General features: G+C 34.4%; 1 protein-coding gene across 2 annotated transcripts; it reads right to left on the bottom strand.

Annotated features, from left to right (window-relative positions):
* Nucleotides 1-130: 130 nt before the first annotated feature.
* On the bottom strand, nt 131-9,841 carry LOC120326373 (coiled-coil domain-containing protein 154-like). Of its 2 annotated transcripts, XM_078112242.1 has the most exons (19): nt 9,572-9,841; nt 8,884-8,980; nt 8,144-8,362; nt 7,647-7,820; nt 7,190-7,329; nt 6,734-6,836; nt 6,296-6,442; nt 5,986-6,143; nt 5,574-5,717; nt 5,150-5,330; nt 4,731-4,829; nt 4,128-4,263; nt 3,853-3,885; nt 3,166-3,401; nt 2,790-3,007; nt 2,495-2,649; nt 1,775-1,833; nt 1,187-1,511; nt 131-742 (listed from the first exon to the last, which is right to left on the bottom strand). In XM_078112242.1, exons 1-19 carry the CDS (start codon nt 9,787-9,789, stop codon nt 438-440), a joined length of 3,147 nt encoding a protein of 1,048 aa, XP_077968368.1. In that variant the 5' UTR covers nt 9,790-9,841; the 3' UTR covers nt 131-437. The 2 variants fall into 2 exon arrangements, with proteins under 2 accessions (XP_077968368.1, XP_039248578.2); XM_039392644.2 differs by lacking the exon at nt 3,853-3,885.
* Between the last annotated feature and the right edge of the window lie 3,025 nt (nt 9,842-12,866).

Here is a 12,866-nt window from a genome sequence, read left to right as displayed (position 1 = left end):
GGAAAGACGTTTTAGAACAGCGAGTCCCAGATAGGTTTAGAATATAAATGCATCGTAGGAAATCGGCGATGTAGTAACACTATGAAAACGCTATAATTCCGACAACCGAAAAATAGAAAAAGAATATTGTTAAATATAAATATTATATTTTTGTTAAAAATACTATGGAATTTCAATCAAAATAGAAAATATTATTTTTGTACAAATAGTAAAAAAAATCAAATGTAAAAATATTAACAATCGATCAGAAGAACTTAAAAAAAAAGAATTTCCAAGTGAAGCAATATAGTATATCAATTCAAAGTCAATAACTGACCAGCACAAGATAATTGAAGCCATAACATTCGAGTTACAAAAACGGTTTCATTATATTCCGATTGTGACGTTGTTGAAAACAAGTTAATTTCTTGCAAGATCTTCAACATTGGCCGCGCTATTCAGTTGTTCTGCACTGTGTTATTTCCATCATTTGCATTATTTTGCTCATCTTCGTTATTTCGCTGGCTTTGTCTGCTCTGCCGTCTTGACTGAGCCTGACTATTTTCGTTATTTTGCTGGCTTTGTCTGCTTTGTCGTCGTGACTGAGCATGACTGTTTCTAGGATTGCTGGCATTGGAAGGTGCTCGAGGTGTGACTTGAGATCTTGAAGGGGGTTTGCTCGCACGAGATACAGGTTGTTGGGGATTTGAGGCTTGCGATGGTGCCCGCCTTGAATTAGGATGTCGCAGACTCTGTCGAGAACCTATATATTTGCAAAAATAAAAAATAAAACTAATTAAATTAGAAGATGAATGAAATGAAATAAATGGAAAAACTTCCAAACACCAAAGCAGTGACATACTTACGTACAGCAGGGATCGGCATTAATTTTCAACGCATCATGCTTTCTATCTATGTGTCATTGCAACTCTGATTACCATGCGTGAATTCGCAGGTTCAAATCTCGTCGTGAATGATTACGTGCGAGAAGATTGCTGTACACCTCGTCTTCCTAGAGTGGTTCATATAACCGCTGGTCGGCTCAACTCACAAGCTGTAAATAACTGATGGCCGTATACATAGAGGATATGTTAAACTACCTTTCTTACTTGCGAGTTTTTAAAATAACGTTTTATAGACACCAAATCAATCATGTCAACAAAAAACATTTCAGTTTATATATCTTTGCAATATATCAACCTCATACCTGTGGCGGACTTTTCAGGCGTAACATTCTGCGTGGCACTGCCAGGTACCGACGGACGGCGAGGAGTATCGATTCGTTGCGTAAGATCTATTGGTTTTCCCTGGTGTTGTTGATTATCTAGCTCCGTAGAAACTTTATCCTGGTTAAACCAAGCTGTCGGATCTGCGGATTCGTCCTCGTCATCTTCATCGCCGAGTCTTACAGAAGCTGGGCTTTGTTCCCCACCGTATACATCAGATGGAGCTCTAGCGGTATCTCCATGTAAACCGAATCCTTCATCATTGTCGTCGAATTGAGATGGTTCGAGATTACTCTGGCGCGACCCCTAGAGGTTAAAACAATAATTATGTTAGTTTGTAGTTACTATTGTACTAAACTTTGAATGAATATTTATTTTGCATCGGCGACGTGCGCTTCAAAAACGTAATAATTCAATCCCTTATTTTTGTTTGTTATTCGTTCATAAGTTTAATTATAACATTTTGATATGAAATTACGATTATTATACGATTCACTTGCATGGTGGGGTCCAAAATAACCCGGATCCTCTAAAAAATAAATAGGTAAATAATATAATAAGATTCATACCGCCTGCATTTCGTCAAAACTAGCAGGAGTAGTACGTTGAGATTTCCATGCTTCTCGACCTGTAAAAAATAATGTTGTTCACGTGACGAGTGATGGGATAACAGTAACAAAAAGTATGAAAAAAGCATCATATTTTTAAACAAGAGAGCTGTGCTCAAATATATGGACACGTAGCGCCACCCAATGACAATAATTTTGATGACGTCATAGCGAGAAAAAAAAGTAATAGCCTTCTGGAGAAAAATTTTTATCTTCAACCACTGAAAGTTTCAAAGCAATTGGTCCAGTATTCGAAGAGAAAAGCGACTTTTTAAAAACGTGTCAAAGAACAAGAACAAGAACAACAACAACAACAACATAATATTGAAACGATCGTTATGTCCACTTCGTGTCCAACAACAACGGAGAACATTTTATATAGCACTTAACATCACAAATTGAGACACATCTAAAGCAAGAGAGCTTGAAACAATCATAATAATAAATTTAATCCAAAATATGAATTAATACTCATTAATAATATATATATTGGCTTTCCGGGTACATGATTCGATTCTTATCTTCGATCGTGTATCCGGCATGATTTATTAATACTTCACACTTAAATATTACGTTTTTCAAATATAAGTATATACTTGAACGCAGATCTTTGTACTCAGGCATCAGCTCATAAAGGTAAACTCAAGATAAATTTTGATCCCAACAAGAATGTACAAAAACCTGGTTCTGCACTTGGGTGCGGTAAGTCGTAAGCATAATCCTCATCAAGACCAGGTGATGGAGTTCTGACGTGCTCATTTGCAATTCTCTCTTGTCTTTTTCGTCTTCTAGCACGTTGTAATATACGCAGCCACCTCATTTTAATGTCGTACCATCTAGATTTATGAAATCAATTCAATATGACATGATGAAAAAACGGAGGGTATCAAAGCAATCCATAACAATAATAAAGTGCTATTTGATGAATTTAAAACACAAATACGACAAACAAGATAAATATAATAAAATGGATTACCTTGCACACTGATAAATACCCCATTCATTGAGAATCGATTTGCCTCTCTTGACAAATAGCCTCGAGCCAGCCGCTTCTTTCCAAAGCAAGGGTTGAATTTCCATTCTAAGTCTTGCCAACTCCTTCTTTATACCACTCGCTTCTTCTAACCTCATTTTAGTTTCAGAATTTAACCTGACGTTGTGTGATGTCCGGACGTCAGTTATCGTGCGTGTGAGCTGAATTTTTGTAAGAAGCAGAATAGGTTGTTGTGTTTTGTAGAGAATTTTGTTTAACAGCAGGCATTTGTATTTAAAAGGCAATGATTTGCTCAAAAATGGAGTGAAGACACATCATAAAATATACAAGTGACCGTGTAACATGTACAACCATGTACCTGATTTAGAGTTCCTTGTGCGGTGGCAAGTTGCTGCTGTAAGTCGTCTACTCTATTGTGATCCTCTTTTGTTATAGCTTCAATCGTATCTGCACGCTGTGCAAGCATTCTTATTTTACTTTCGGTCGCTTCCGCATCTACTCTTCTGGCCTCGTTCTCAATTTCTACTCGGGTCTCAGCATCGTCTTTCAACCTATTCACCCTTTCCTGCGTTTCTTTGCTTTCTTGTGGCAATTCTAGTAGAAACATTACGATTTATCGATTATAGAATCCAATAGATTGATTTGGTACCAAAGTTCAAAGGGCAAACAAAATGAACTAATATGTGTTCATCAAAATCTATTCAAACAGACATTAAGACTTATTTCCACTAGCATGCAGAAAAATGCTCAAAGATAAAACAATAGAATAGTTTCTTTCAGATTAATATTTACCTTGGCTAGGTCGTATAGGTTAGAAGAGATTTACCTATAGCTCGTGCAAATATATTATGACTAGGTTATATTATCACTCGTAGAAAAAATAAGCTACAGTATGAAATCGGACAGAAACAAAACTAGCTATCAACGGACTGGAGAAAAAATGCGAAATAAAAGTGTTGTGCGTACATTCATCACATTGTGCACAAGATAAATTGCTTTATCTTGACAAAAACAAAACGTTTCTAAAATATTTGTGCTTTTTTACCTATTCGACGCATTGTGTTGAATACGATGCGATCTTAATGAAAAAATAATACGTAATAAACTATTAATGGCAAAATTACCTAAATAAATACTGCTGAATCAGCTTATAAAAACGTTAATCTCCGGATTCACGGTCACAGGAAAATTGGAAAAAATGCATTTAATGTTGAAAGGATTTTAGGAAAAATCATTAAAAAGTTACATAGTTTAGTTAGATATACCAATGATAAGTTAGCAATGTGAAAAGTGAAATTTTTTTTTGGTCTAACAGCCAACCTTTCAGTATTTCTTGTATATTTGCAACATCTTTATTTGTATTTTCTCTCCATTCTTGAAAATCGTGCAAAAGTTCAGTTTGTTTATCTCGTAATGAACTTGCCATCTCGTTGATCTTCACATCATAGGTCTCATCCTAGTTGATAAGAAAAGTAATATATTCTAAAGATATATTAGATGAATGACCCAAATTCAAAAGATCACGCGACGTTTTCTACAAAAACTTCGTCATTCATTATATTTTGCGCAACCTCACTTATGAGTGCCATGACTTTGCTCCCAGTAGTTCAATAAAATATACAGTATGACGTTCAGCTTATTTTTTGAATGTTTTCTCTAGCGGATTTATCAGTTGAACTAAAGTTCAAGCCTCATCTGTTTTTCATCCAATTTCACATTTGAAAGTTTGACTTCACTGGGCAACAATCTTGTCAAATATAAAACCATAAATTTTCATTTCTATAAAGACATGAAAACTACAACTAATTCGTATTTGATTGCTTATTTCATAAAAAAAAATTGTCCAACCTCATTTTTCTAATGTTTACATGTTTATTAAGGTTTTATTCAAAAAAAAGACAAATGTTGGGTACTTCTACTGACCTGCTGAGTGATTCTAGCAGAAAGTGCCGTTAACCTAGAATCAGCGTCTGATACGGCTCTACTGACTCTGAGATGTTCTTCTGATAATTGTGTTTTAATCTGAAATATATTAATATTGATATTTTTATTATGTTTTTTATCATACACACAGAGTACATACAATTATTGTCTCAAATAAGTTAAATAAACCTCAACAATTTCAGAAGCTATTGTCTACTGATCTTATCTGGTATTTTCATACTGGATGAGGACTCGTAATCGAAAGAAACCCTGTGGATAGTTATATCATTATGCTGACTTATAGATAGATCTTTTATTCCTGGGATAAATATCAAATATCTTTTTCTTATATACAAAAGTTATTAAATATCACAAAAGTACACTAAAGTCAATCACCCAAGTACCATATATCCAACTACCTCATTTGAAAATTGTTCTCTATCACGTGACACTTGAAATTGTACTCCACCTATAGCTTGTTGCAAAGACGATAGAGCAACTCTCAATTGTTCTTGGAGAGAGTCTATCTGAGATAATATGTTTGTTGATTGGCCTTCTCTCTTTTGTATTTCTGCAAGCAGTACTTTCTCCAGTGCTTTCCTAAATGTATTTGGGAAAAAATATGAAATAAATACATTGAAAAGTAAGACAAACTGCATACGAAATTCGACTCATATCATGAAAAAAGTAGGGGAAAATGCAGACAAATAATAACAGTATAAAAATAAATCAAAATATTACAATTTCGCGGTTGAAATGTTAGCTGTATAAATGCTTACATTGATTCTAAAATATTATGTGTTTGAAGTGTTTAATTAATTAAAGTGTTCAATTCAACATTACTTTTCTCTCTGCAATTTTCTATCCAGCATATGAATCAATTCTTCAGATCGCTTCATATTTGCCTCGTGTTTAGTTCGTTCTGATCTACGAGATTCTTTCATGGCTTTTAGCTCATCATGCATAAGTTTTTGTTGGAGATTCCACCTGTATTAGACGTGTATATCACTGTCATTTATATAGTAGAAACACGTGTGGGGTGAAAATGGTACGCCCGTAGTGTGTGTACCAGGTTAGAGTTAGGCTTAGGAAATAATTTTATTCCGATTTTCCTTATTTTAGTTCTATTGTGAGTTCGGAGACTGTCTTTGTTAGCCAAGCGAATATACCCCCATGGGTTTCAGTCCCTTTACACAACTTGGTGTAAAGTAGGCTATGTATGTTCAGCTAAATGGTTGTTCAATACACAACATACTTTGTGTCATTATCTTCTCGTAGTTGTTTTTCAAATTGAATTCTTAAACCTTCTTCTCTTTGTACTTGTCTTTCCACCTCAATAAATTTTTGCAATGCTTCTTCCCTCAATCTAACTTCTTTACTCAGTAATTTGTCACTCATTTCTTCAACAGCTTCCTAAATTAAAAGATTTAACATGAAAATCAGTTCGAACAGACATTAAGACGTATTTCCAATAGCACGAAGAAAAATGAAGGTTTGGCATGAGAACACTCAAAACATGGTTACATTACCACAATGTACATTTAGGTTACGATGTAAGAACCGACCTTTATTCTTCCTTGTAGTTTCATTCTTTCGTTCTCCTCTACATGCCCTTGTTCTTGTCGATTTCTTTCCAAAGCTTGAATATCTTCTTGTCGCTTATGCGATTGGTCGTTTATGGAAGATTGGAGTTCATTCAGTTTGGCGCTTGTCTGAATGATAGTCATTTTAAATATTAAACAGAATAGAAAAACTGATATTGTGACTGAAAATTGCATGTTAGCTCATTTGAAATTTCACGAGAAACAAGACTTTCAAATATAGCAAGTAGTATGTAATTGGTGTTGTAAAGTAGCCTTTAATACTAATCTTGCCTACCTCAAAATAAGTTCTTAACTGAAAAGGGGGAAGGGGGATATATAAATGTGGGATACAATACTAATCAAAAAATGGTCGACAGGAGTCTAGTTTCTGTCTAAATCAAACTGAATACAAACTATTACATGTTGTGAACTAGAGTGAGCTTCTGCTTCGGCTCTTCCAACTCGATTTCGCAATTCAGCAATGACGTCACGAAGCTCGTTGATACGTACTTCAAAGAATTGTCTGAAAATTAAAAAAACACGTTCAGCCGGGTAATAGTAATCAGACAAATAATTCCAAATATATACCAGTCTGATAGTTTGTTGAGGGACTGACTCACAAAGGCACATATTGGCAAAACACAATTGGAATTGCATATATGTGGATTGAGCATATCCTAATGGAAATCACTTAACACCGAATTCAAGAGCACAAAAGTTAGCTTTATGTCTTTAATAAACTAATTCATATCTAAGCCTTAGCAAGAAATTACGCGGCTGCTTTCTCGGGTAAACAAGCTGAATTACCAATTATAGAAAAAAAATTGGATTCCAGTGGATGTGGATATTGGAAATTATTTCAAATTTATATAGTACCTTGTTTGAAGGCTATTTTGCTCTGCTTGACTGTTGTTGTCTTTTTGAAATCGAGCTTCCAACATGGCTTGTTTCGTGTCTTCTTCCAATCGTTTTGATCGCTGTCGCAATTCAGTTTGTAAATGTGTAAAATCCATTGCCTGGAATGAAAATTGAACCGATATGACAAATATAACAAGCTAACAAGGTAAGACTTCAAATAACAAATTGAACAGAAAAGTTGGCACTGGTTAATGAGAATATTTTCAGGTTTATTTTGTACTTGTTATAAATATCATTCGGTATAGTTGTATTTTTCAGACATTTTGTGAATGAAACATAGGTGCAGGATAGACTACTTTAAAACCGGCTTTTCGATGAATGCAAAACGATGACAAACGCCAGCAAGGATAGTATTTTGACTACCAATTTCAATGGGGCATCAGGCTACGACGACTATAACATTTTAGAAACCCACCTGTATTTCTAATTTCGTTTTCATTTGTCTGAATTCATCAACCAAAGTAGATGAAGTTCTTTCACTTCTGTCGTATTTTCTGTTTAAGTCATCATAATGATGACGTAATTCGCCAATTTGTGCTTTTTGCTTCTCTCTCTGTGAAGTGGATTCTTGTTGAGTATTCAGAAGGGCCTGTGAGCACGGAAAAAAGAAGATCACTAACTCGATTTCAGATCACTCTTGTTGCCCCCATGAAACAGCTGCTGGAATGGTTATAAAACGATTAACCTGATTTGTATATGAAGAATACGTTTAAGTTTGAGATAATTAATACACGGAATAAGACAAGCCATTTAGGTATCGCTGCTCGATGACCTAACAAGGTCCCAGCGAATCCTGTGGCACAACTAACATTATCATTACATTTATTTCCTGTACCAATTTTTTGTGCATTTGTTGTTTTTTGTGACAACGAATAAATGATTGATTGATTGATTCGAAAACGCGTATTTTACCTGCTCGAATTGTTTTGTTTGTGCTAGCATATTTTTTCTTGTTTCTTTGTCAATGTGTAATTTTTCTTCCGCTCGTCTCATTCGGGACGTCAGCTCACTGACGACGTCATTGCTTGCTCTTATAGTCTGCATTAATTCGTGTTGCATCTTTCTCTCATCTGTTTTATCTCCTTTCTTTTCCAATTGAGTCGCCCGGACAGAAGTTTGCAATCTATAAACCTGAAAAAGGGAAAGATTTAAAACATGCTCATGATTTTGATAGACTTCAATATCTCATATTCGCAATGCTTATTTTTGCCTAAAATTTACATTTACCAATGAGTGACAGTTGAATGCAAATTTTAACCTAATTCGTGCACAAACCTGGTAATTTTCCGTAAGCTCATTCTAGTTCAAAACTTCCGAATGTAGGCTACTTCTATTGTGCATATACGGTACCTTCTAATGGTTGTGCCAATCAACGAACGAAATAATCAAAAATATGAGGAAATATCACTATCTTATTGTTGGTGGTCTATCAGTGGGACCGCCAAATGTAATTAATCTCTGAATAAGCATGCTTTCATTTTTTGCCTGTTCATAGTTGTAATAAAATTGGATGTCGAATCAAGCTTGGTTGGTGTTAAATAAGCATTCTAAATTTAGTCAGTACAACCTTCATTAAATAAAATGACCCTGTTTCCACCCGCCGCGCGTCAAAACTTTTCATAAGTATTATTTGATTTGAAGGTACAACTTACTTCTTCTAATATTGCTTTGTTTGCTTCCTCTATAACGGAAATTTTATTGACGACATTTCTCAGTTCAGACATTGTAAATCCATCTTGGCCGCTTGATCTGCGAAAGAACATGACAAATCACACCTATATCAAACTTTGAAACACTTGCGACCTTAGAAAAATACACAATTATTTTCGGCTCATACCGAAAGTCATAAATCACATTGTATTCCAATAATTGGACATGTTAAAGTAGTTGTGATCGCGGATTAGTAATCAAAAAGGGCGGAGCGGTTAAATCAAACATTGGTGAAACGAGATAAAAAAAAATAGTCCAAGTCACATGATCTATATTTTTTCTTTCATCAAGTTTTTTATTGAAATATGCATAAACGTTTTAGAATATGTATAAAAGTATATAAATAGAAAAACACAATTAACCTGCATAAACTAATATTATATAATTTGCAATAATAATTTCCAATAATACAAATAATAGTTTTAAACATTCACATAAAAAATCGTCTTCGAAACGCATAGCATATCGAAGCATACGCCTCATTCCATCAATATTATACTCCCCAAAATTAAAACTGCTCCTGTGCATTTATACTTTAAATAAATTATATTATTTTTAATAGTCGGTCCATCCTGTTAAATTTGGTCCACGATCTGCCGATAAATTAGCTTTGTGGATAACGTAACTCACCTAAATTCTGATACCGCTGATCCATTCCATGTTGTCAAATTTTTAGAGTTAAGAGGTACGAGTTGATTATTATGGTTTGCTTCGAGCTGCGGTAATGGAGATCGAAGTCCCTCCCCACCATAATTTGCCGAACTAGATGCAGTACCAGGAAGACCTGGCAAAACTCCTACGCGGTGACGCTGATTTCCTCCACCAACCATAACGCCACTGGTTAGCATTGGTAAATTTCCAAAATGTGGGATACTGGCTAAGTGAATTAGTGTAAACTCGTGATCTATATTTGTGAATATAAAATGAAGACCGTTGTTAATAAAATATGAGTATTTTTTTATTGCTAGCTGTTTAAAATTGCCAGAAATGCAGCACATGCTACTATTACTGTGGAATTATAATAAATTCAACTGTGCGATTATTGAACATTCTATATCAAACCAGAAAAACTAGGTATTAAAGCACAAAATAGAAATATGCAAATTCAATGAAATGAATTACGCACTAAAAGGTTATATATATTTAATTATCGAGATAATAAAAACTATATATTCATTAATATATTAACAAAATTCCTCACATGCATAGAACCCATTTTTCATACTAAAATTGAACATAAAATGCATTAAACATATTATGAGATGAATTATTCAGCAGATAAGATCACTCTGGCTGGCATCACCCCCGCACTTAGAACTATATAGGCACACTCTGTCTTTGCTTACAATTAGAAAAAACGAGGATCTACTGAGTTAGACGAGCTCATCAGTCCAATACAAACTTACAAATAGCAGATCAGTACAATCATGGTTGCCCATAGCAATGGTTCAAAATAAAATATTATCATCATCTAACAACTATCATTTAAACAGCTAATGATTCCTCTGACGTTCATTACATATTACAAAGACTACTTGGTCCAGCGACTTTTCGAGTACAATTAAGCTTATATGTGTCCACTATATTACAACAAGTAAGGACAGCTTATGTCAGACTGGAAAGTGTTGTTTTTTATAGTGAATTCATGCTTGACAAGATGGTACAAATAGTTTAAATTCGTGAATTATTTGTCGTAGCTGATGGCCCTTCTGAAAAGTGAATGAACAATTCAAGTATCGTCAAAATGAACGTTTGTGAAAATGTGCACGGCCACAAAAGATATGATGCAAATTATCTAAATTTTAATAGCATAACGAGTTTTTAAAAATTTCTTTTGACAGACTCTTATATAACTTATCTACGACTTTCAACTGTATTAACTTGAATCAAGTCAATCTAAATGAAAAAAAAACAGCAATTTATAACAATCGTCTGATTAGGATTTGTTGTTGTTGTTTAATGTTTTATGGCGTTTATAACATGATTATTCAATCCCCATTGAGCCTAGATACCACTCCAATTTAAATATTAAGGACTCGCCCTGAAAAATCATTCTCCCACTTAAACCAAGTCGAACTTCCGTTCGTTCATAGATTATGATAACTTAAAATCGGCGCCAAGCTTTTCCATTTTCACAAAATCTATCTTCAACTTTTGTAGACTATAACCAGACAATAAACCTTGTTCTACTGTTTGTTCCTTGCATAGGAACTTATGAATCTGCCATTTTCTTCGATTAGCTGTTGGCTTTTATACCAAGACATCAACAGGAACAAATTTTCTGTACGAATTTCTCGATTTAATTCGCTTCTGTTGAGATCTACACCGCAAGGAATTGAACTGTTGCAAGTCTTGTAACGAACAATTTTAGTTGTGACTACAAATGTAATATTTTTGCTCGCCGGTCAGAACTTCTGACAATGCTTTGAACGACACTCTCTGGTTCTATTGTGATAAAAACATAAGCTCAACACAAAGCAATGTAATTAAGATCGCCAACTAATGTAAAACTGACTCCAAATACATTTCGCGTAAATAGTCCACCAATCGTTATCTTTGTCGATATCCTTCAACCTCATTAAAAATTCATATATTCCGACTCGTAGAAAATACTTCAATCATTTATCATCAGTCTTCTATCAAACAACAAGGCAATATTTTTTGGTCAGTTGGTCAGTTTAAAATAAATGTCACAGATAACCTATTCATAATATTATATACGACTGAAATAAAAGTGGAATAGAACCCGTCCACATTCAAGAACACTCAGAGGTTACTCATATACGTACGGTACATTCGTGGTATAACAAAAACAGTATAGTGGAAGAAAAATGTACATTACGTATAACGCCGGCAAGTGCGATTTAAAAATAATATTGCTGACATAGTAAGCATATATCTATCACAAATGAGTAGTGCGTATAGAACAGTAAGTGATTTCGTGTATGGCTCAAAACTCTTCAATCTTGTTGGCAAATTGAGTCTTACTGCAAGCGGATATTATGTCCTTTACCTTACTCACTTAGTGGTAACTGGAAAAGACTTTACATTGCTGCGACACTGGTAAAATTGTTCGCTTCACTATTATACTAGAGAAGTTAGAACTGAAAATCTGTACTTGCATTCAATCCCCACACCTGCCGTAACCATTTCAAAAAGATCGGTTTGAAACGAATCATATGAACTGATTGTTGTAATGCGATATCTTGTTTACAATAAACTAGTCTCATTGAATTTGCGAAACCATGGATGATTGAATTGTTTCAAGTTGCCATAATCTCTATAAGAATTTTGAATTGAAATATCGGATACCTGTGTTAAGCCACTTCTATCCACCTCGGACATTATTGCCTAGCAAATAGACAAACTTTTATTAGTTCATCAATATTTGCGGGACGCAGACTGCGAATAACTTGTAAGACGTCATGTACAAACAAATGTTCTTTTGTCACCAGTTGACTACCAAACAAAACAATAAATCTACCGACATCTCAAAGTAAACGATTCAACTAAACATGTATCTTTTGGTACAGCAAAAATTCTGAAGAAGACCGTTTCGTAATAGCATAAAGATGCGGTGACATTGCCGACAAAGGCGATTGTGTTGGGAATCATATTCAACAGAAAAACCATCCCTTTGCAATATTTGTAAATGAACAGTATTTTCGCGATTGGACAATAAAACATGTAGTATGTGGCTTAGTCATTATATTGTCTCCACCGACATACCAAACAAAATTACATATTACAGGTATAAATAGCCGTTGTTGCTATACAAATGGACAGCTATGTTATAGTTTAACTGAATAATAATGGATATTGATGCATTCATGAGTTTGTAATTTTCCCGCTTTGAAAAATTTATTCATGTTAGAGACCTGTTTTTGTGGTGAAAATGGTATAAAGGAATTCGACTGCAATAAAT

Source organism: Styela clava, chromosome 4 (assembly GCF_964204865.1).
Source record: "Styela clava chromosome 4, kaStyClav1.hap1.2, whole genome shotgun sequence".
In the NCBI taxonomy this organism is placed as follows: Eukaryota; Metazoa; Chordata; class Ascidiacea; order Stolidobranchia; family Styelidae; genus Styela; species Styela clava.
This window is presented reverse-complemented; position numbering and strand designations above follow the sequence as displayed.